General features: G+C 43.8%; 3 protein-coding genes across 3 annotated transcripts; 2 read left to right on the forward strand and 1 right to left on the reverse strand.

The window, feature by feature from the left end:
* Positions 1-156: 156 nt before the first annotated feature.
* On the reverse strand, positions 157-936 carry LOC137878522 (uncharacterized). The gene has a single exon (XM_068718862.1). The coding sequence runs from the start codon at positions 934-936 to the stop codon at positions 157-159; it is 780 nt and encodes a 259-aa protein (XP_068574963.1).
* Positions 937-1463: 527 nt separating this feature from the next.
* On the forward strand, positions 1464-8383 carry polr1c (RNA polymerase I and III subunit C). The gene is made up of 9 exons (XM_068727931.1): positions 1464-1569; positions 3753-3824; positions 4013-4120; positions 4300-4432; positions 5845-5976; positions 6189-6341; positions 6645-6794; positions 6926-7042; positions 7997-8383. The coding sequence occupies exons 1-9, from the start codon at positions 1498-1500 to the stop codon at positions 8113-8115; spliced, it is 1056 nt and encodes a 351-aa protein (XP_068584032.1). The 5' UTR covers positions 1464-1497; the 3' UTR covers positions 8116-8383.
* Positions 8384-10341: 1958 nt separating this feature from the next.
* Positions 10342-22555, forward strand: fbxo28 (F-box protein 28). The gene is made up of 5 exons (XM_068727920.1): positions 10342-10555; positions 13579-13688; positions 14012-14150; positions 15200-15395; positions 19819-22555. The coding sequence occupies exons 1-5, from the start codon at positions 10367-10369 to the stop codon at positions 20331-20333; spliced, it is 1149 nt and encodes a 382-aa protein (XP_068584021.1). The 5' UTR covers positions 10342-10366; the 3' UTR covers positions 20334-22555.
* Positions 22556-24187: the final 1632 nt, after the last annotated feature.

Raw genomic sequence — 24187 nt, forward strand, 5'->3', positions numbered from 1 at the left:
TATATATTAATTACATTATTACATTCTTGAATATATTTTCTAGTAAAATGTTAAAATTGAAGTTAGGAACGGTGCAACGACTTAAAATAAAACATCCTACATATAGAATAATGATTATATAATATTAATTTGTAAATAAAATTAACTTAATTTCTTTTAAGTGTACACTACGTATATTACCCCAGGAGGACTGTGGGAGAACTGGGGGAGGATGGTGGGAGGACTGTGGGAGGACTGTGGGAGGATGGTGGGAGGACTGTGGGAGGACTGTGGGAGGATGGTGGGAGGACTGTGGGAGGACGGTGGGAGGACTGTGGGAGGATGGTGGGAGGACTGGGAGGACTGTGGGAGGATGGTGGGAGGACTGTGGGAGGACTGTGGGAGGATGGTGGGAGGACTGTGGGAGGACCGTGGGCGGATGGTGGGAGGACTGTGGGAGGATGGTGGGAGGACTGTGGGAGGACTGTGGGAGGACGGTGGGAGGACTGTGGGAGGATGGTGGGAGGACTGTGCGAGGATGGTGGGAGGACGATTGGAGGACTGGGGGAGGACAGTGGGAGGACAGTGGGAGGACGGTAGGAGGACGCTGGGAGGACTGGGGGAGGACGGTGGGAGGACGGTGGGAGGACAGTGGGAGGACTGTGGGAGGACGGTGGGAGGACGGTGGGAGGACTGTGGGAGGATGGTGGGAGGACGGTGGGAGGACTGTGGGAGGACTGTGGGAGGATGGTGGGAGGTCGATTGGAGGACTGGGGGAGGACAGTGGGAGGAATGTGGGAGGACGGTGGGAGGACAGTGGGAGGACAGTGGGAGGACGGTGGGAGGACTGGGGGAGGACAGTGGGAGGACGGTGGGAGGACTGGGGGAGGACGGTGGGAGGACAGTGGGCGGACAGTGGGAGGACTGTGGGAGGGAGCCAAGCTGCAGGGTAAACATGTCAACTCTCCACAGATGGGCCCAAAGTTTGACCAGTGGGTTGAAACCCAGAACAAACTTTAAATTGTGGTTTGATGAGAGAATAACGTGCGTCAGACATCCAGAGAGTTATTAGAGATGTGTGGTTGGAAATAAACGAGGGACTCAAAGAATTGATTCATATTGGATTCCCACTGAGCAATAGACGTCATTTCAACATTGCCTCTATGCTTTAGCTCTGATATCAACCAGGATTTAAGGCTATTTTTATTTTAAACCATATTTTAAAACATAATTTAATATGAATGGATGAAATGCATACAGTGTGTACAGTTCAGCTGTTTATCTTTGTCATAAACACAGATTATATTTACTCATATGGTGATGAAGGCTGGTCATCACCATACAAGGAGCACGTGCCTCTTGTGGACGAGAAGAAACATCAGATATATTTCACAGAGATGAGAGTTTTTTGAATCACACTCCATACCGGTTGGTGGCAGTAATGCACCATGTGACCACTTGTGAAGCATTCAAAGCTGGAGCGGAAATGTGGGCGGAGCTAAGCAGAGTCTTGGGAAAATGGCGGCGACCATGAGCAACGTGGAAGAAATTCGCAGTCGAGTAATACTGGGGGAATATAATGTAACGAATGTAAGTCCGTTTTTATTAATGTGTTTATGACAACATCATCTGCTAGTTGCAGCACGGACCCGCTCAGTCACCTCGCGAGACCGGAACACGTAACGTTAGTGCCGCGCGCTCTAACGTGTTCCAGGTTTATGTCGCTTAACGTCTCTATTTCACCAGTAAATACTCCTCCATGAACGCATCTTAACGTCTCTATTTCACCAGTAAATACTCCTCCATGAACGCATCTTAACGTCTCTATTTCACCAGTAAATACTCCTCCATGAACGCATCTTAACGTCTCTATTTCACCAGTAAATACTCCTCCATGAACGCATCTTAACGTCTCTATTTCACCAGTAAATACTCCTCCATGAACGCATCTTAACGTCTCTATTTCACCAGTAAATACTCCTCCATGAACGCATCTTAACGTCTCTATTTCACCAGTAAATACTCCTCCATGAACGCATCTTAACGTCTCTATTTCACCAGTAAATACTCCTCCATGAACGCATCTTAACGTCTCTATTTCACCAGTAAATACTCCTCCATGAACGCATCTTAACGTCTCTATTTCACCAGTAAATACTCCTCCATGAACGCATCGTAACGTCTCTATTTCACCAGTAAATACTCCTCCATGAACGCATCGTAACGTCTCTATTTCACCAGTAAATACTCCTCCATGAACGCATCTTAACGTCTCTATTTCACCAGTAAATACTCCTCCATGAACGCATCGTAACGTCTCTATTTCACCAGTAAATACTCCTCCATGAACGCATCTTAACGTCTCTATTTCACCAGTAAATACTCCTCCATGAACGCATCTTAACGTCTCTATTTCACCAGTAAATACTCCTCCATGAACGCATCTTAACGTCTCTATTTCACCAGTAAATACTCCTCCATGAACGTAAGGTGACTATAAATGGCCACCATATTTTGACAGGACTGTCGGTCTGTGCGTCCTGTCCAGAAGCTCTCCAGATAACACTGAAGATTAGTCTGCAGAATGTTCATAAAATGACCTCGTCAGCCTGCTGATCCTGGCCTTCAGGTCACCACTGAGACCTGAATGTATCAAAGACCAGCACTAAAAAACAACCCACAGTTAGATCATCTGTATACAATCATCAGCCCTGTCCCTCAGCTAAGATTAGGACAGTTTGCAACCACAAGTCCACCACACCGAATCAGGTTCTGTCACAAAAGATCTCCTCTTTTACTCCTCTTGTACTCATCTTTTACTCCTTCTTTACTCCTCTTGTACTCATCTTTTACTCCTTCTTTACTCCTCTTTTACTACTCTTTACTACTCTTTACTACTCTTTTACTCCTCTTTACTCCTTTACTCCTCTTTTACTCCTCTTTACTACTCTTTACTCCTCCTTTACTCCTCTTTTACTCCTCTTTACTCCTTTACTCCTCTTTTACTACTCTTTACTCCTCCTTACTCTTCTTGTACTCATCTTTCACTACTCTTTCACTACTCTTTCACTACTCTTTCACTCCTCTTTTACTACTCTTTTACTACTATTTACTCCTTTACTCCTCTTTTACTACTCTTTAATCCTCTTTTACTCCTCTTGTACTCATCTTTTACTACTCTTTACCACTCTTTTACTACTCTTTACTCCTCCTTTACTCCTCTTTTACTACTCTTTTACTCCTCCTTTACTACTCTTTTACTACTCTTTTACTACTCTTTACTCCTCTTTTACTCCTTCTTTACTCCTCTTTTACTCCTTTTTTACTTCTCTTTTAGCTCAGAATCCCTGGTTCAGCTCTAAGACGATGAACTATTCAATCAACAGGGTACAGATGAATGATCAGTTGTAGATGTCCATCCTTCAGTCCATCAGGGACGGCTCCTGCTAATATACTGCCACTACTGAATTCATTAAATCTTTGTTCTCTATGACTTGTCGTAATATTACTTTTTACTGAAAACATCATGACTTCTCAGGTGGGATGTGTTTTGAATGAGCAGAAGCCTTGCTGATACACACATGAGTTATTAAAGTCAAGGGTTGATAAATTAATTCATGTGTCTTTGAGGTGAACAGGTGCCTCATTTAAAGACACAAACAGGACTCTGCTAGCACTGACTCTGGGTGTGACGTTTATGAGACCGGTGCATAAATATAATGAACAGTTAACTTCTTCTGCTTATGGATTGGATGATTGTTTGTTGCTTTTAGGCTCATACGTCAGATTACCCTGGCAACTACCCTGGATATGATGACACCTGGGATATGAAGAAGTTTCAAAAGGTACATTTGAGTTCTTTTAGACCTGAGGGTGGCTGCTGGTAAAGTGTGGTCAATGGTCAAACTGAAACATGATGTCATGTCCAGAAAGAACCAGTGAAGTTACTACTTTCAGTGTATTTTCAGTCAGACTTGGACCGCTTTGGTCCAATGTGTGTGTGATTAAATGCAGACGTCCTCTCTGTTTTCAGAACTTCAGAATTGACGTCGTGCATCTGGATGAGAGCAGTATGGAGTTTGACATGGTGGGGATAGATGCGGCCATCGCCAACGCCTTCAGACGGATCTTACTAGCAGAGGTAGGACCTCCATTCAGCAGAACGCTGACGCAGGTCTTTTCAGGTCTACGTCTGACTTCTTCTCGTGACTCGTGTTTCTGCTCTAATGTGAAGAAATTGTACATTTTGTAGCAGTTTTCTAAGAGAAAGGAGTCTTGGAAATGTTCATTTCATGCGAGTTGCATTGTTGTTGGTTGTAGGTGCCGACCATGGCTATAGAGAAGGTGTTCATCTACAACAACACGTCCATCGTCCAGGATGAAGTCCTGGCCCACAGATTGGGCCTGGTCCCCATCAAAGCGGACCCTCGTCTGTTTGAGTACAGGAGCACCGGTAAAGCAGCACAGGGCTTCACTCACACATGTGACAGTAGAGCCCAGGGCTCCCTTCTACTCTGCTGCAGTGGTTCACCTTCAAGCCATTTGAGGAGGTTTGGGGTTGGATACTCATGATCCTGTTTTGAATCTGCGTATACAATCAGAATCTTTTCTTATCACTTGTCACGGTGTTTCAGCATCGTTTTCTAAATTATCTCCGTCCAGACTACAACGCCTGAACAACCAATATCACGTGACTCTTCACCTACACTGGGCATGTGGGTGTCAATGTAAACAGGAAGTAGATTGGTTGCTTAGTTAAAAAAAATACGACAGAGTAATAAAGTAGTCTTTAATAAGGAAAGGTCGTGTTTGAAACTTAAGATCTTCTCTAAAGTCTTCCTCTATAAACTCAATCAGACACATTTCATGGAAAGTTTTAGAAGTTTCATTTTTCAGACTTAGTTACAGCGCTGCAGGTCTCTCTCTCTCTCTCTCTCATCAAATTTACTTTAAATCAACACTTACACATAATAGTGTACTAGATTATGGGTCATTAATGTGGTGAACACTCGTCTCTCATCGTTTCCTCTGTTTGGTTGTTTCTGTTCTCACTCGTAGCTCTGCTGGTGACTGAAGTCTCTGTCCTACTGGAGAACATTTACTGCTTTAGTTCCTTTATAGTTTATGTGTGGATTTCACATAAACTAAATAAGCATTAATAAGGACAGGAAAGTCCTCTGTTTTGTGTCCATCGTCCTCCCTAAAGCCTCTAACCGTGACTTCAGATGTCTCCGTAGGTCTGATTCCTCCGCTGGTCACGCCGCTCACTGATCGCTCCATTAACAGCTGCTTCTTCAGTAATAATGCCGACTTTAACTGAACAACAGCTGCTAGTAAAGACAACAAGGTCAGCAACACCTGTAATCAGTTCTCCATGTTGAATTAACCTGGTAGTCGATCGGTAATCAATGTTGTTTGTGATTTTCCGGGGAACGGTCACGTGATAGAGGCGTGACGAATCAGGGAAGGACACGTCGTGACTGATAACGAGCAGTATGTAGTAGTGTGGAGCTGACGAGAGCTCGGCGTCCCGTTGCTGTAAAGTGCTATCGGGTGCGGTTCTGTAGTAGTTGAGTACACGAGCGCCGTATCGGACCGCGTACTGGTATCAATGTGATGTACGTAAACGTTTGATGGACTGTTTCATCAGGGAGGACTCACTCCTACTTGTACAGTGACGACAGAGAGAGTAGTACTCTCTTGTTTCTCTAACAGTGTTAACATCAACCAGTCAACAGACGGCTTCCATTTTACAGCTCCAGCTGATCTCACGGGCCCCTCTGCCAGCCACAAACTGGACCCTACATGTATTGAATGGTCTGGAGAGGGAAGGTAACGCACCCCGGTCTGCTCTGTTTATTCCAGGTGAAGAGTCTGCCGAGGAGGAAGGTTCAGAAATAGACACAATTCAACTGCAGCTGAAGATCAAATGCAGCAGGAACCCCAGAGCCAGCAAAGACACCGCTGACCCCCGAGAGCTGTATCTGAACCACATGGGTAGGTTTCAGGTGACGCCGAATGAATGAGGACTTGCTGGTGATGTTTGCAGATACAGAGCTGACACCAGACCACACACACACATGAGCGATTGTTGAAAATGTTCAGTTGAGGGAAGGATGTTTTCCAAGGCACTGATGACTAATTAAGAAAGAATATCCAACATTAATGGGATTATGTTGTCCTCCCCGTCCCGTGCTGTCTCGTCTTAGTTTATTCCAGGGACATCACGTGGGTCCCGATTGGGAACCAGGCAGACGTCTTTGCGGACGCCGTCATCGGACCGGTGCACGACGACATCCTGATAGCTCAGCTACGACCGGGACAGGAGCTGGACGTCGTCATGCACTGCGTCAAAGGGATCGGTAAGAGCTTCCGAGTGTCTGGATGGAAGACTAGCCGGCTCGGTGTACACGGTACAGATCTGGCAAAGGAACGAGGGCGTCGTTAAGAACGTCGTGCTCTTGTTCTAGCGGTGGTGTAACGTAACCAGTACATTTCCATGTACCCATTGGTTCGTGGACTGACGTTTTAAAGCCTGGAGTTTGGCATTTTGGCCGCCGCCATCTTGGTTTTCAGAACCAGAGGTCGCCGCCGGGTCCAGAAACCCTTACATTTTCTTGTCCGTATGTTCTGCTGCCTGACACTGAAGTGTGTTCTCTGTTCAGGTAAGGACCATGCTAAGTTCTCTCCAGTGGCCACAGCCAGTTACCGCCTCCTGCCAGACATCACCCTGCTGGAGCCGGTGGAGGGCGAGAGGGCAGAGCGCTTAAAACGCTGCTTCTCACGAGGAGTTATCGACATACAAGATGTTGATGGTAAGAGAGAACTAACCTCGCAAATGTGAGGGCGTGATGAATCAACTGTTAGTCTTTCCTTGTTCAGTCTGTTGCGAGTCCCTGAAGTCTTTAAATGCAGCCGTCTGACTTCTTGTGTTCCTTCTTCTCAGGGAAAAAGGTTGCCAAGGTAGTGAACAGTCGCTTGGATACGTGCAGCAGGGAGTTCCTCCGACATGACGACCTGAAGAACGCCGTGAAGCTTGGAAGACTTCGAGACCATTTCATCTGTAAGTTGATAGACCTTGTTGGTGCGTTCAGACTCTGCAGCGCCAAACGAATCCAAGTGAATGAGAACAAGTCAGATGTCACCTTAACTCTCATCCTACCAACATGAGGACCTCACAAGGTCTACCTACTCAAGAAGAACCTAGTGTAAGACTCAACCGTCAGAGCACAATGTCCTCAAAACATTATTAGTTATGTCTGTAATGTCCTCTTATTTCAGGAAAGTTACAATCAATTTGCATATTGTGTAAAACAAAAACAGACGGAGCACATGAGCTAGTGTGTGTGTGTGTGTGTGTGTGTGTGTGTGTGTGTGTGTGTGTGTGTGTGTGTGTGTGTGTGTGTGTGTGTGTGTGTGTGTGTGTGTGTGTCCTTCAAAGTGGCAGTGTGTGATACTGTCAATTAGGACCCATGGCAAACATGAACTCAGTAAATGGTTCCATCTATTACAACTGCACAAGCTGAACGTAGTGATTTTTGACTGGCATCAGCCTTAAAAATATGATATGAAGGCATTAGGAACTAAATTATTGACGTGGAATGGTAGAAGAAGGCACCTGTGAGATGTGACAGACCTCTGGGGTCTAAAGTGAACTGAGATGTAGGGTGAATGTGAAGCTACCACCAGGAGACTGGAGCCTGGCTCTGACTGAAGATCAGAACATCTGACTCACTGATCAACATGTTACGTTTGTTCAATCCCTAAACAGACCAAAGTGTCGAGATGTTGTGGTTTGACGTGGAGGTTATGTGCAATGACGTTTCCACACGTCGGTCCAGTCCGTTCCACAGTAGAACGGTTGTTATCACGGTTCCGTGGTCAGAAGTTGTGGATAGTACCTGGTACTGTTACTCTTTGGATTGTTCTCTTATAACATCTCTGTTGTGGTGGAACAGCAGTGTGTATGACTGTGGTTCTGCTGCACATCACTTCATGGAGCTCTTCTCTCACACAGTCACCGTGGAGTCGACCGGCATCCTGCCTCCAGATGTCCTGGTCACAGAGGCCATCAAAGTCCTCATGGTCAAGTGCCAGAGGTTTCTCAATGAACTGGACTCTACTGCCCTGGAGTGAAGTGATGACTGAGCATGCTCAGAACCACCACAGAGGATGCCACGTTGAAACGCGCGTCTACTGGGGCTCGTGTGGCTGACGATGTGCTCTCAGCGGTTCTGTTGAAGCCCGGCTGCAGTGATAAAACCCATTCAGAATGTTCAAAAAGCAGAACTTGCCGTGGTGGTTTGACTTTCTTGTAAGTATGTGTATATATATATATACGGCTGTCTCCAGTATTTTGTAAACCGCTCTTGATCCTCAAATAAACATGCTGAATCAAACAAACTTCTACCCATGAAAACGTATTATTATTATTATTATTATTATTATTATTATATATTGGGGGTGACTGTGGCTCAGTGATAGACCAGGTCGTCCTTCAATCAGAGGATCGGCGGTTCGATCCCCGTCTCCTCTAGTTCATGTCGATGTTTCATTGGGCAAGACACTTAACCCCAAATTGGTCCCGCAGGCTGTTCCTGTTTATGGATATGAATGTTAGTCCTGATGGGCAGGTGGCTCCTGTCATCAGGGTGTGAATGGTGACATGTAGTGTTGAAGCACTTTGACTAGAAAAGAAATATACAAGTGCGGTCCATTTACCGTTATTATTATTAGGTATTAGTGGATGATCAGTATATATATAATTTATTGTTGATTTACATGTTGTATTAATCTAAATCTACAAAGTAAAGCTGTTGAATAAATGTGGTGTTTGCCTCCAGAGTGGAGGCAGTAGGGGTCTTATCTTTGGTTCCTGGGGTGCTGGACTCTGTAAATGCTCCCCATGGGACGAAGGGCAGGACTACACCATGGATTTATTAATACGCACGTTTAAATAAATACACGTTCATCAGTACCGAGCTGTTTTTGGGAAGCTTGTGGAAGGTGCTGCGGTGCGTCTGGTGGAGTCATGGGGATTGAGTGGAAGGGCAGAGTCCTCAGATACAGAGTCAACGAGTGGGACAGGAAACACTCGAGAAGGACTTCCTCAAAAAACTCTACTTCAGTACAGCTGTAAGCTAACAAAAACACCATGATTAGGTTCACAGGTTATGAGCAATCTCTCAATTTATAATAAAGTGTTATGTACATAGTTCTAACTATTAGTAAGTCACTACAGCTCTTCTAGAAGGTAAAAACATTCCAGCTTGAAGAACTGCTCATAAGTAAGTGATGGTTTTTCCAAAACTGTTGTTCTTATAACTGCCTTATAACCCATCTATTAAGTATTAAATGATGCATTAACTACTTATGAGGTCGATCATATAAATCTTCGCTCCCGGCTTGTTTCAACATCATTCTGGGTACCTTTACCTGCCCTGTGGTCCTACCGCACTGCTGTCCAGGAGTCCAGCCAGTGCACACCTGCTGTCCTCATGTGGACAGAAACTTCGGACACCGGTGGACTTGGTGTTTGCCAGGGGACATGGTATGGGTCTATTGCCCCGTCTGCAAGAAGGGAGGTTCCCTCAAGCTCCGCGGTCACTGGCAGGGGCCCAACGAGATCAAGGGTCTGCATGCCCGGCAAGGGGCGCTTGGTGGTGCTGCACCAGGACAGCCTATCCTCACACCTGTTGAGGTGGAGGTGGGCGACGGCGGCATCACCCCACATCTTGATCAGTGTGATAATGTTGGGCCCCCCCGTGAGCAACGGCACACTCTGTACATTTAAGCTACTATGTTCTGGGTGACGGGGTCACCGGGTGACCCCTCAGGTGGGTGTGTGACGTAGCGCCCGGCAGGACGACTGTTCTGCTGAAGGAGCGCAAAGGCTTATAGTACTGCTTTATGGACTGCTCCTGTTCTAGATTACGTGTGTTTTAATGATGTTCTGGTCATGTTTTTGGTGTGCATTTATGTTTCAGTGTTTGTGTGGTTTATCAAAGCGTGGAGTGAATCATTCTTCAATGTTTGTGGAAAGTGTAGTTTGCTACAATGTTAGAGTGATTTAGCTTGGGTTACCAAAAAATAATTTAAATATATACGGTCAATGCACTTGTTCAGAAACAAAATATTTCTGTTGCTCTCATAAATTAAATTATCTTCATCAAGAGAAACTGGAAAAAAGATCTTGGATCAATAAATATGTTTTCTTCTCAAGTTTGTCAAATAAAATCTCTTTTATGGAACCAGCTCTAATTAATTCAACAGATTTCATCTGAATCTGAGTCTGTAAACACTTTTTTTTTTTTTTAAACACACCACTTGGCACGCGCACCAGCTTCTCTTTGAATCGTCACTTCCGTCTCCTCCTTAGCGAAGCAAGATGGCGGCCGTCGTAGAGAGAGTCGATGGATGTGTTGGGTCCTTGGACTCGGACGCGGTGTCGCCGAGACAGTCCAGCCCTCCGCCGGACCAGCCGCACCAGAACAACCCGCTGTTGGGACTGCCCATTGTGGCCATTGAGACCGTTCTCAATTTCCTGTCTTACGATGAAATCAGCCTGCTGCGCTCGGTAAGAACAAAAACAAGCCGACTAGAAGGTGAACGAAGCTAACGCTAGCCACACGCACGTCTCTCCGGGTGATAGTTATGTAAAGTCTACGTAGAAATACGTGTGTTTAGTATTTAAAGCCGGGTTTGAATGTGTCAGCCGTCTGACTGCAGCCGTGGCCCGCAGCGGTTAGTGCACTGTTAGCTAATCTGCAGCACAGCCTAGCTAGTCTGCTTCTCGCTGCAGCTCTTCCAGCAGCCCCCCTCACCTCTCTCCGCTCCGGTCACATGTTAGAGCCTTTGACAGGGCGTCAGGTTCTCAAGGTCAGCAGGCTTAGTTGTTCCTTTACTGCGTGTTATTGATATGCAAAATGTTCAGCCTCAGTCTGTGCCCTTTCTTGTAATTCTGTGTTGCATGGGCGGATCAAGAGCAAATGGGGGGCCCCTGGGCAAAGACAGGGGCCCCCCATCCTCCACATTATTCACGACTGTGTCCATGTTTGTGCCTGGTGATTTGCAGGTTTAAATCATGGATTGTATACAGGCGATGCGAATGTGTCTTCAAACCTGTAATCTCTCTACTGACTGCAAAAAGAAGTATAGAAGTCTAGTCTAAAATGACTCTACTTCTCTCTAGTGTCCACCAGGGGGCGACTCCTCTGGTTGTATAGAAGTCTAGTCTAAAATGACTCTACTTCTCTCTTGATTTATTCCCTCAGTAAACATTGTAAACATGAGTTTATGGTCTCAATCTCTAGTTTACAGTCTTCTTCAATACAGCATGATGTTCATTTAGTACATTATGCTCCATTTAGAGTCAAACAGACCATAAAGCAGGGGATGCTTTAGGGGCGGGGCTACACGCTGATTGACAGGTCTCTACCACTATCAAATACATTTCTCCCAATGATGGTTTGTCATTTTAAATGGTTCTTATCAGAGAGATCTTATGGTTGGTTGTTTATTTCTGGCCAGGCAGCCACTGTATGCTAACGTAGCAGCTAGGTGGCTCACACTGACACGCTGTTGCTGTGCTCGGCTCACGATTGGCTCAGCAGGTGTGTGGGCAGGACCTTGATGCCGGGACTCCACCACCAATCACTCTGGCTCTATATGATGACATTAAAACACTAAAAATCAGTGTAAGAAATAAAATACAGTAGTAAAATGCAGGAAATTGATTCATATCCTTGACTCTGGTTCAATCAAAGGCAGCAAACAGAAAAGTCTTCAGTCTGGATCTAAAGGAGCTGAGGGTCTCAGCAGACCTGCAGCTTTCTGGGACTTTGTTTCAGATGTGTGGAGCAGAAGAACTGAACGCTGCTTCTCCATGTTTAGTTCTGACTCTGGAACAGAAAGTAGACCGGTCCCAGACCACCTGAGGGGTCGGGATGGTTCATGAGGTAGCAGAAGATCCCTGAACCATTCAGTGCTTTATAAACCAACAGCAGGATCTTAAAGTCAGTTCTTTGTTGGACAGGAAGCCAGTGAAGACCTCAGAACTGGACTGATGTGATCCACTTTCTTGGTCTTAGTCAGGACTCTGAATCAGCTGCAGCTTTCTGACTGACTTTGTACAGAGACCTGTGAACACACCGTTACAGTAGTCCAGTCTACTGAAGATACATGATGGACACGTTGAGACATAAGTCCTCTGATCCTTGATGTGTTCTTCAGGTGATAGGAGGCTGGTTTTGGTCTTGATGTGGCTGTTCAGGTTGAGGTCTGAATCTGTAAGCTTGCTGTGCAGCTGTGTTTGGGGAAAACTGTACAGAAGTATTATGGTGAATCGACGTTCCATCATCCTTACTTTGGGTTCGGGTCCTGGGACTCTTGCGTAGGGGCAGTCTGACCTTTTTGAGCCTCTGAAGATGTGATGACGGTGTAGAAGTGGCTGTAATTCCTAAACGGTCATTGTGATTTTTTTGTTTTAGACATTGAATTAAAGCTGAAAGTCGACACTTCCACCACATGTTGACCGATTCGTTTAAATCCATTGGGGTTGTTTAAATAAGCAGGATTAGATTGTGTCACAGTCCAGATACTTGTGGACCTGACTGTATGGATGGTGGAGGATGCTATTGTGAATACAGCCTGAGCAGATAACATCTTACTAATGCCCTCTAAATTTCCATTTTATTCTCGTTATTTCCAATACATTTCTGTTAATTCCCATTTAAAGTTGTGTGAGGTTAGAAGATGATAGTGAACGTTTCTTGCCGCGGAAAGGTTTGTAAAAACAGCAACCATCATGTGTAATCATAAATGCCAGGGTGTCGACTGTAAACATCCTGATGCTAGAGGCTAGAGCTACTGAGCTCCATCCAAACTACTGGGTCAGAACCATCGACTGTAAGAGGACGCGGTCATGGTGACGTCACTCATTGGTTTGTCGTTTTGAAGCCTTGAGTTTGGCGATTTCGCCGTCAACAACTTTCACCACGGCCGTCACCGTGTTGGTTATTAATTGCAACCGATGAACAGAAGTTACCATATGTGGAATGTGGAGGAGTGACGTAGATAAGCTGTATTCGAAACCAGGACGACTCCCAGACCGGACAACGCTGTGGTAGAGACCTGTCAATCAGCGTGTAGCCCCGCCCCTAAAGCACACCCTGCTTTCTGGTCTGTTTGACTCTAAATGGACCGTAATGTACTAAATGAACATCATGCTGTATTGAAGAAGACTGTAAACTAGAGATTGAGACCATAAACTCATGTTTACAATGTTTACTGAGGGAATAAATCAAGAGAGAAGTAGAGTCATTTTAGACTAGACTTCTATACAACCAGAGGAGTCGCCCCCTGGTGGACACTAGAGAGAATGCAGGTTTTGAGACATTTCCTACATCGGCTTCACTCGGCAGAACCGGAGTTAAGAACCCCAACTAGGCAGACGTCTTCCTGCTGAAGTGGCCTTGAAAAAGATGCCAAACTCCACCAGCTCCACAGTAGATTACTGCTGGAAGCTGAAGTGCAGCGTTGTGTCATAAATGAACTCCTGTACCTGTTGTTCACCTGTCTTCTGTCGTCCGTCTTCTCCAGGTGTGTAAGCGTATGGACATGATCTGCCAGCGTGTCCTGAATCAGGGCTTCCTGAAGGTGGAGCGTTACCACAGTCTGTGCCAGAGGCAAGTCAAAGCCCAGCTGCCCAGGTCAGTGTCGCACCAGCACCAGCTCACTGCCACACACTGGAGAATAGCACAGGCATAGTGCAAGCTCACATATCGGTTCAGTCTTTGCACTATTGTTTAGGTAGTTGATTTCATATTATTCTATTTTATTGTGCATTTTGATTGAACATCTTCCAAGTCTCATTGTCATTTTTACATGTTTTGGGAACCCTTTTATTATTATTGTTTCCCAGCTAATTAAACCAGAAGAAAGGTTTGTGACGTTCTTTTTATTGATATTGAAATAGAAAGAAGATGCATTTATCAGTGAAGTCATTGAACAGTGTGTTCATCGTTGTCTGCAGGCGAGAGTCTGAGAGGAGGAACCACTCACTGGCCCGTCACGCCGACATCCTGGCTGCCGTGGAGACGCGCCTCTCTCTGCTCAACATGACCTTCATGAAATACGTCGACTCCAACCTCTGCTGCTTCATCCCCGGAAAGGTTAGCTCGGCTGCCTCTGGTGCTCAGAACGCAACGCTTCTTTAAGAAGAAGCTCACAATGATCACACGCTATCATTGTGATGTCCTGGTTCCACTCACAGATTACACTCAGTGATATATCAAACTTCCACTGACATTTCCTCAATAGCAAAAATGTTTTAGTTTCCTTCATGTTCACCGTGCTTCTTTCATAACTGGCTAGTCTTAAGTATATCTGCTCTAGAGTTGTTAAAAACAGTGTTAACCATAGAATACAGGACAGGAGGTTGGTAAAGGTGATTAAAACCGCACACACCATTGGTACCCGTCTACTGAGCCTCTTGGCATCTGAGGATATTGGTGACAAGAGGTGCCTGCCAAGAGCTCAAAGGGATATTAAATAGACAAAACCCAACCAGACACTAGTGGTGCAACAGACCACCGTACGGATCCCCCCCCCCTCACAATTTGGCACACGCACCAGAGACCACATCACCCCAGTCCTTCAAAACCTCCACTGGCTCCCCATACAGCAAATAATCCAGTTCAAGATTCTCCTCATTGCATACGAAGCCCTTCACAACCTCGCCCCTTAATACCTTTCGGACCTCCTGCACCGAAACACTCCCAACCGCAACCTCAGATCCGCCGACGCCAACCTCCTTTACACCACCCTCCCTACATACAGGGACAGGTTCTTCCCCCTCCCGCTGGAACTCTCTCTCCCAGCACTTCAGACATTCTCCGTCACTCGCCACTTTAAAAACTGCGCAACCAAACACTGGCTCTAGATTTGGCCTTTCTCATTTCCACGACGTCCATCTACCTCACGTTTACACACAGGAAGGTTTCAGTTAGTTGCAATCTGCAACCTCGCCACTAGATATTGCCAAATCCTACATACTGGACCTTTTCTTTAAGAAGACAAATAAGACTCCATCTTTTCAGCTGCCCAAGCAGAGAGTCAGGGCTGTAGAAGAGCCTTCAGTGTGTTCGGTCTTCTTTCAGCCTTATCTGTTGTGTGTTTTCTGTTTTACTGTCTTATGTCCCGTGCCATTATATGTTGTCAGGTGATCGATGAGATTTACCGCGTGCTGCGCTACGTGAACTCCACTCGAGCCCCCCAGCGAGCTCACGAGGTCCTGCAGGAGTTGAGAGATATCTCCTCCATGGCCATGGAGTACTTCGACGAGAAGATTGTCCCCATCCTGAAGAAGAAGCTGCCGGGGGCCGACCTGTCCGGCCGCCTCATTGGCTCTACGCCAGGTAACGTGTTTCTCCTCATGCAGCGCTCACTACCGCTGCTCTCAATATGACATCAACCATATGACATCAACAACATGACATCAACAATATGAGATCAACAATATGAGATCAACAATATGACATCAACAATATAAGATCAACAATATGAGATCAACAATATGAGATCAACAATATGACATCAACAATATAAGATCAACAATATGAGATCAACAATATGAGATCAACAATATGAGATCGATATGACATCAACAATATGACATCAACAATATGACCAACAATATGACATCAACAATATGACATCAACAATATGACATCAACAATATGAGATCGATATGACATCAACAATATGACATCAACAATATGAGGACAACAATATGAGATCAACAATATGAGATCAACCATATGAGATCAACAATATTACATCAACAATATGTGATCAACAATATGACATCAACAATATGACATCAACAATATGAGATCGATATGACATCAACAATATGACATCAACAATATGAGGACAACAATATGAGATCAACAATATGAGATCAACCATATGAGATCAACAATATGACATCAACAATATGACATCAACAATATGACATCAACAATATGAGATCGATATGACATCAACAATATGACATCAACAATATGAGATCAACAATATGAGATCAACAATATGACAACAACAATAGGACATCAACAATAGGACATCAACAATAGGACATCAACAATATGACATCAACAATATGAGATCAACCATATGACATCAACAATATGAGATCAACCATATGACATCAACCATATGACATCAACAATATAAGATCAACAATATGAGATCAACAATATGAGATCAACAATATGAGATCGATATGACATCAACAATATGACATCAACAATATGACCAACAATATGACATCAACAATATGACATCAACAATATGACATCAACAATATGAGATCGATATGACATCAACAATATGACATCAACAATATGAGGACAACAATATGAGATCAACAATATGAGATCAACCATATGAGATCAACAATATTACATCAACAATATGTGATCAACAATATGACATCAACAATATGACATCAACAATATGAGATCGATATGACATCAACAATATGACATCAACAATATGAGGACAACAATATGAGATCAACAATATGAGATCAACCATATGAGATCAACAATATGACATCAACAATATGACATCAACAATATGACATCAACAATATGAGATCGATATGACATCAACAATATGACATCAACAATATGAGATCAACAATATGAGATCAACAATATGACAACAACAATAGGACATCAACAATAGGACATCAACAATAGGACATCAACAATATGACATCAACAATATGAGATCAACCATATGACATCAACAATATGAGATCAACCATATGACATCAACCATATGACATCAACAATATGAGATCAACCATATGAGATCAACAATATGAGATCAACCATATGACATCAACCTTATGAGATCAACCTTATGAGATCAACCATATGAGATCAACAATATGACATCAACAATATGAGATCAACAATATGAGATCAACAATATGACATCAACCATATGACATCAACAATATGACATCAACAATATGACATCAACAATATGAGATCAACAATATGAGATCAACAATATGACATCAACCATATGAGATCAACAATATGACATCAACCATATGAGATCAACAATATGACATCAACAATATGACATCAACCATATGAGATCAACAATATGAGATCAACAATATGACATCAACCATATGACATCAACAATATGACATCAACCATATGACATCAACCATATGACATCAACAATATGACATCAACAATATGAGATCAACAATATGAGATCAACAATATGACATCAACCATATGAGATCAACCATATGAGATCAACCATATGACATCAACAATATGACATCAACAATATGACATCAACCATATGACATCAACCATATGAGATCAACAATATGACATCAACAATATGACATCAACAATATGAGATCAACAATATGACATCAACCATATGACATCAACAATATGACATCAACAATATGAGATCGATATGACATCAACAATATGACATCAACAATATGAGATCAACAATATGAGATCAACAATATGACAACAACAATATGACATCAACAATAGGACATCAACAATAGGACATCAACAATAGGACATCAACCATATGACATCAACCATATGACATCAACAATATGACATCAACAATATGACATCAACAATATGACATCAACCATATGACATCAACAATATGACATCAACAATATGAGATCAACAATATGACATCAACAATATGACATCAACCATATGAGATCAACAATATGACATCAACCATATGAGATCAACAATATGACATCAACAGTATGACATCAACCATATGAGATCAACAATATGACATCAACCATATGACATCAACCATATGACATCAACAATATGACATCAACCATATGACATCAACCATATGACATCAACCATATGACATCAACAATATGAGATCGATATGACATCAACAATATGACATCAACAATATGACATCAACAATATGAGATCAACAATATGACAACAGCAATATGACATCAACAATAGGACATCAACAATAGGACATCAACAATAGGACATCAACAATAGGACATCAACAATATGAGATCAACCATATGACATCAACCATATGACATCAACAATATGAGATCAACCATATGAGATCAACCATATGAGATCAACCATATGAGATCAACCATATGACATCAACCATATGAGATCAACAATATGACATCAACAATATGACATCAACAATATGACATCAACCATATGAGATCAACAATATGACATCAACAATATGACATCAACAATATGACATCAACCATATGACATCAACAATATGACATCAACAATATGACATCAACAATATGAGATCAACAATATGAGATCAACCATATGACATCAACAATATGACATCAACCATATGACATCAACCATATGACATCAACCATATGACAACCATATGACATCAACAATATGACATCAACAATATGACATCAACAATATGACATCAACCATATGACATCAACAATATGACATCAACCATATGAGATCAACAATATGACATCAACCATATGACATCAACAATATGACATCAACAATATGACATCAACAATATGACATCAACCATATGACATCAACCATATGACATCAACAATATGAGATCAACCATATGACATCAACCATATGACATCAACCATATGACATCAACCATATGACATCAACCATATGACATCAACCATATGACAACCATATGACATCAACAATATGACATCAACAATATGACATCAACAATATGACATCAACCATATGACATCAACAATATGACATCAACCATATGACATCAACCATATGACATCAACCATATGACATCAACCATATGAGATCAACCATATGAGATCAACCATATGACATCAACAATATGACATCAACAATATGAGATCAACAATATGAGATCAACAATATGAGATCAAAACGTCAGCTCTTGTGGTTTTGATCATGATTTGAATTGGGACATTGTGGAACGCGTTTGGTTAAAAGCTTCCCTGTAAGATGCTGAATGTTAAGATGAGTAGCACTGGATGCTTATTGTCACATTTAAAATAATTAGTAATATCTATACCTGAAAATGTGAACTTGTGCGCTGTACTGTGGTGCAACACATTGCGTATAAATACGATCATGGTTCCAGTACAAATAACTAAAGTAGGTCCAGATAGCAATAGAGCTCCAAAGATGAGTAGCTGGTTGTGGAAGTGTTTCTCCCAACAATTTAAAGTCCGTTCATTGTTAAATGTTCTTCACCATGGAGACACAGCAGTCTCCTGAATCAGTCAAGCTTCTGGAGAAACGTGTAGTCCCAACTTTAAGTCCCCTTTCCTAAAGTCGTGAAACAAAATGTAACAAATAAATACACGGATATGAATTTACTGAATTGTCATTTTATTATGGTACCAAAAAAAAAAAATAGTCTTCAAGAAATCAGGATTCAAGTGTACCCGGACCAAATCAGTATCAACCCGACCTCTGGTCCAGTATCGGTCAGTTTCAAGACGGGAAATATTCTCATGCATATGTCCCTTATTAAAATAACACTGCACACCTTCTGGATTTTTGGTTTTTAGCAGCAGCTCCACATTGTTGATGTGGTTTGGGTCCCGTGTTTGGTAAACGGTCTCTTCCAATCATCAATGCTCACTTTCTATAATGGTCTTGTCCAGCGCCATTTTTAATTTTTGCCCAGCAGGATCTCAGCTTTTTGAGTGTTTTTGTTGTGTAGCTGTAAACTCCTGAAGACCTCTGAACCTCTGTCCTGTTCCCTCAGTGGCGGGTCCATCTACCTCCCTAACCACCATGTCCCTGCTCGCCAAGAACACGCCGTCGCGGTCCGAGATGACCAAGGTGCAGCAGCAGGTGAAGGTGAACGGGGCGTCGATGACGGTGCTGCGGAGGGAGATGCAGGAAATCCGGGTCAAGCAGCTGGAGCAGCAGAAGCAGCTGCAGGACCAGGAGCAGAAGCTGCTGGAACAGACCCAGGTGATCGGCGAGCAGAACGCCCGCCTCGCCGAGCTGGAGCACAAGCTCCGCGAGCTGATGGACAGTAGCGCCGCCGCTATGGGAGGACCCAGGCCCGGCGCGGCCGCCCCCTCCACGTCCAGCAGCGCCGCCGTGTCTTCCACCGTGGCCACCGGCGCGTCCGGTACTGTGTCGGCAAGTGGCGGCGTGGCCGCGGCCTCTCTACCCAGAGAGCCGGAGGGCGAGGGGGGGTCATCGCTCAAACGCACCAGAAAGAGCTCAGATCTTCCACGACAGTCCAAACGGCTGCGCAGCAAGAAATAAGAGACTCGGCGTGTCATTTAGTTCAAGCTTTCGTTTTGGTTTCGAGGTCCGACCGATCACATCTTCTCCCCCGAGTCCCGCCCACCCCACCAACACTCATCACCTGTGCTGCAGGTGGCCGCCCTGCTCCAGACTATTTATTGAAGGTTACATTAAAATGACCGTATTTCTTTTCTGCTTCCTACATCATTGGTATGTCCAAACAGGAATCCAGGTGGTTGGTCAATTTGGTTAACAGAAGTCCAGTTGTACGTGTTATTAATGTAGAGCCTGTCTATTTTATTTCAGAAACGTACACAATTCAAAGAACCTCACAGTAGAAATCCAGAGTCAGTCCTCACGTCACCTGGAGAACACACCGAGCTGAAGTCGCATGTTGTGGGTAATCAGTGATCCACATGGGGTAGGAAGTCTAACTCCATTCATTCACACTCGCTTCTTCTCACTCTGGCTAAGTGCAATAAAAGTCATCTGAAAAGTAAGACAGAAGTTACATTCTTTGCCAAGTAGCACAGTTTGTGATTCTTGGGTCTTAAAGAGGGAAAGAGATGAGTTCAGGGGGCATCGGTTACCTGGAGACTCCTGTGAAAACAACCCGTTATTGAACAAGCTGCAGTGAGCAGACAGCAGCTGTGTGCTGCTTTCTGTACGAGCTGTGAAACTAAACTGCTCTCCAGTGTTCTTTTAGGATCATACCAGTGTTCTTCCACGTTTCAGCCTATTTCATACAAATAATGCACAGCTCAGTACAGCTGAAACGATGAGCGTTGCAGTACTTGAATGAGTTGTTTGTTCTTTTCACTGCAGAAACATGCACTCCATGACCCGCCTTAGTGTTCAAACTGATGAACAGAAAGCGTTCTGCTGTTCCTGGAAACGTTTAAACTTCTCCTCTCTGCCGATCAAACTTAGACTCGCCGTCCTCTTACTAGCTTCTTCCAGAGCGTGCGGCCGCTTCCCTCAGTCCCTACCGGTGGAAGTACTAGTTTATAGTTGAGGTTGCTTTGTCCAATTGTAAATAGTTTGGGAAAAATAATTTTGTCAAAGTCCCTTGCAAGCTCCATAAAGGGTCACTAGTCTGTAGACCTTTTTATATGTTTTACATCAAACCTCTATTTCTGTAGTTCTACTTCTAGCTTTTCTTCTGACTCTTCAGGTGCATCTCTCGGCCTTCAGTGGACTTTAGTTCAGGTGTGTGGAGTCATTAGCAGCAGACGGCTCACTCTGAAGCAGCTCCACATCTTCTCCATCACGGTCCGGTCCACCGTTGAATGACTATTGTTCATCACAAATGAAAATCAACGTGACATTTAAAGTGTTTACAGTACGTACACTAAATCCACACACTGTGCGCTACGTACTTTAAATGTAAGGGCCTACTTGGTTTGAATAGCACGTTATCAGGGTTTCACATTTCTCCATCGCGTACCTGCTGGACTCACTCAGGTACTGGTGCCCAGGCTGAGTATTTGTAGTAAATAGGTGAAAAACACTAGTATGGTCCTTAAAAGTTGACGAAAGTATTCACTGTATGTACTCTTCCTCTTTAGTGCCATTCAGATTGTTTCTGTTTCCGACCCCCAAAACAAGAGACCCACATGAGCCCAACTGCATGGATAGACGCCACCAGAGGGAAGTGAGGAAATCTCCTTTTGACCCTCGGGAAGTTGCCTTTTTGTCTTTAAATGCCATGAGAGTAAGGAAACCACTAGAACTTGTGGTGTGCAGTGACGGCAGAGGGGTGTTAGACATGTCCTGTGGGTCCGGGTGAGTTCCCCCAGCTGTCGCTCCTCTTCCTCTCCTCTACATACTCTTGCCTTGAGGCTATAGCGTAGCTCTGAGCCCATATTGTGGCTGTACTTTAGGTTTCTTACTTTGAAGCTCTTCAGTTGTTCGGGTGACTTACTCATGGCATGAACTTTTGGTAAAGACACTTTGGAGATTGCGGTTCACGTCTTGGAGAACACTAGCGCGTATTCTGATCACACTGGGCCAAACAAACAAGATGTAAACTAGCGGCTTAATTTGAGACTGCGTCTCAGTTTAGAGAACTGTACTGTAATCTTCCTGTACTTTCAAGTATATATTGTGAATTATTCTGTGTGTATACCAAGAAAACTATCTTTTGAGTTGGCCAACTTGGGGCTAACTGTCTGGTTTTGTGGCACTCATTGCTGTTAAAAATGTACAAATGAAACCTATTAAAAACTCAACGTATCTCACGTATTACTACACGCTCTGCTTTCACAGGTGACTTCTCTGGTTCACGCCTATCAGTGGGCTTCACTTTAGGAGACCGTATGCAGGTTTAAACAGAACTCCATTATGTCGTGAAGCAGCTCATGCTAGCAGCTCATGCTAGCCGCTCATGCTAGCAGGAGGTTTGAGGTGCTTTGTGCTAATGCTAACACTAATGCAAAGCAGGTATAATTACATGGTCCCATCTTAGTGTGTTAGTCTGCCAGCATTAGCAGTAAACAGTGGGACGGAAGGAAATTAACAACTGTTGACCTGATGGTGGCGCTGTTTCATTTCACCCTGTACCAAATACATTCAATAGTTCAAATAGACCAAAGTGGTGGACTGACAGTGTGGGGCCCAAATCAAGTCAGAGGGTGAGATATCCTGAAGCCCCAAAACACGGGATCATACATTTCCCATAATGCAATGCCTCAGGATCTTTTTAACATCTCATGTCATGTCATGTGAGATCCATGATCTGTATCTGCTCATTGTTTAAACCAGGCGTCTTCAGCCTTTTCTCCTCTGAGAGCTGCTCATTGCACCAAGTTGTTCACAACGTCCGTTCATAACGTTTCCTCACATCGCCTCTTTTAAAATCGGCCTTCGGGTGTTTCGTGTTTGGACGCGCGCCACCGAGCGAGGCGTCTGCTGCTGAGTGGACGGGGAACCTGCTGAGTTTGGACTGTGGGAGGAAGCTGGAGAAAGCCCACGCTGACACGGGGACGACACGCCAGCTCCACGCAGAAGGGCCCGAGCCGGCCGGCGAGTTCCAACCCAGAATCCTGAACTGGATCTTCACTGATCTTCTCAGAGGATGTATCATTCACATGTTGTTAATGTAAAGATAATGATTAGTGCTCGGGCAGGTGGTTCACTGCCTACCGGGTTCTGGGTTGGAACCCCTTTCGGCATGTTGTCCCTGCGTCAGCGTAGACTTTTCTTCCTGCCACAGTCCAAACAGGGTGAGCTTCAGTAGACCACCTTAGAGCTGTCTAGGGTGTACCCCTCCTCCTAAGCCAACGTCAGCTTGGATCAGCTCCAGCCCCCTACAAACATGTCGATGGATGAGTAGTGCAGCTTTAGAATATGTTTAGAAGTTGAAGGCACAGCCCACAGATGTATAGCAGCGTTTCCCCCCCGACAGGTACGGGTCAGATGGTCCACGTCTGACGTCCAGTGTTGGATCGGTGACGCTGGATCCACGAGGAGGTCTGAGACCTCGTCTCCATCGTCACCACGTGTCGTCATCTTCCTGTGGAGCAGAACAGGAAGAGTTCCATTGTCTTTATGCTGCAGCTGCAGCAGCCCTGCACATAAGCTGTTCCATATATTTTACATATTTGACTATTTTACAGTTACATATATTCATACAAACGAACGTAAAATGTATTAATTTTGTCTGGATGTCCCTCATATCAAGGTCAGTGCTTTCAGATGGTATCCATAAAACATTTTATCTCTTCAAATTATCTGTAATTATGTTAATTACAGATAATTGGCAATATAAATTGAAAGTATTTAAGTATGTAAAAGTAATGTCCATGTACAGTGTACAATATTACATTTCACTAGAATGAAAACAGCCATCAGTCAATCAAATATGTGTATTC

This window comes from Cebidichthys violaceus, unplaced genomic scaffold, assembly GCF_023349555.1.
Source record: "Cebidichthys violaceus isolate CVI_PGR_0920_01 unplaced genomic scaffold, fCebVio1.0.p SCAF_10, whole genome shotgun sequence".
Classification (NCBI taxonomy): domain Eukaryota; kingdom Metazoa; phylum Chordata; class Actinopteri; order Perciformes; family Stichaeidae; genus Cebidichthys; species Cebidichthys violaceus.

What these genes read in the sequence shown, in the direction of transcription:
- LOC137878522 (XM_068718862.1), bottom strand. Translation starts at nt 936, where the DNA reads ATGTTTACCCTGCAGCTTGGCTCCCTCCCACAGTCCTCCCACTGTCCG.
- polr1c (XM_068727931.1), top strand. Translation starts at nt 1,498, where the DNA reads ATGGCGGCGACCATGAGCAACGTGGAAGAAATTCGCAGTCGAGTAATA. An exon ending in GCACTGCGTCAAAGGGATCG is followed by an intron (nt 6,342 to 6,644) that starts GTAAGAGCTTCC and finishes TTCTCTGTTCAG; the next exon opens with GTAAGGACCATGCTAAGTTC. An exon ending in CGACATACAAGATGTTGATG is followed by an intron (nt 6,795 to 6,925) that starts GTAAGAGAGAAC and finishes CCTTCTTCTCAG; the next exon opens with GGAAAAAGGTTGCCAAGGTA.
- fbxo28 (XM_068727920.1), top strand. Translation starts at nt 10,367, where the DNA reads ATGGCGGCCGTCGTAGAGAGAGTCGATGGATGTGTTGGGTCCTTGGAC. An exon ending in GTCAAAGCCCAGCTGCCCAG is followed by an intron (nt 13,689 to 14,011) that starts GTCAGTGTCGCA and finishes CGTTGTCTGCAG; the next exon opens with GCGAGAGTCTGAGAGGAGGA. An exon ending in GCTGCTTCATCCCCGGAAAG is followed by an intron (nt 14,151 to 15,199) that starts GTTAGCTCGGCT and finishes ATATGTTGTCAG; the next exon opens with GTGATCGATGAGATTTACCG.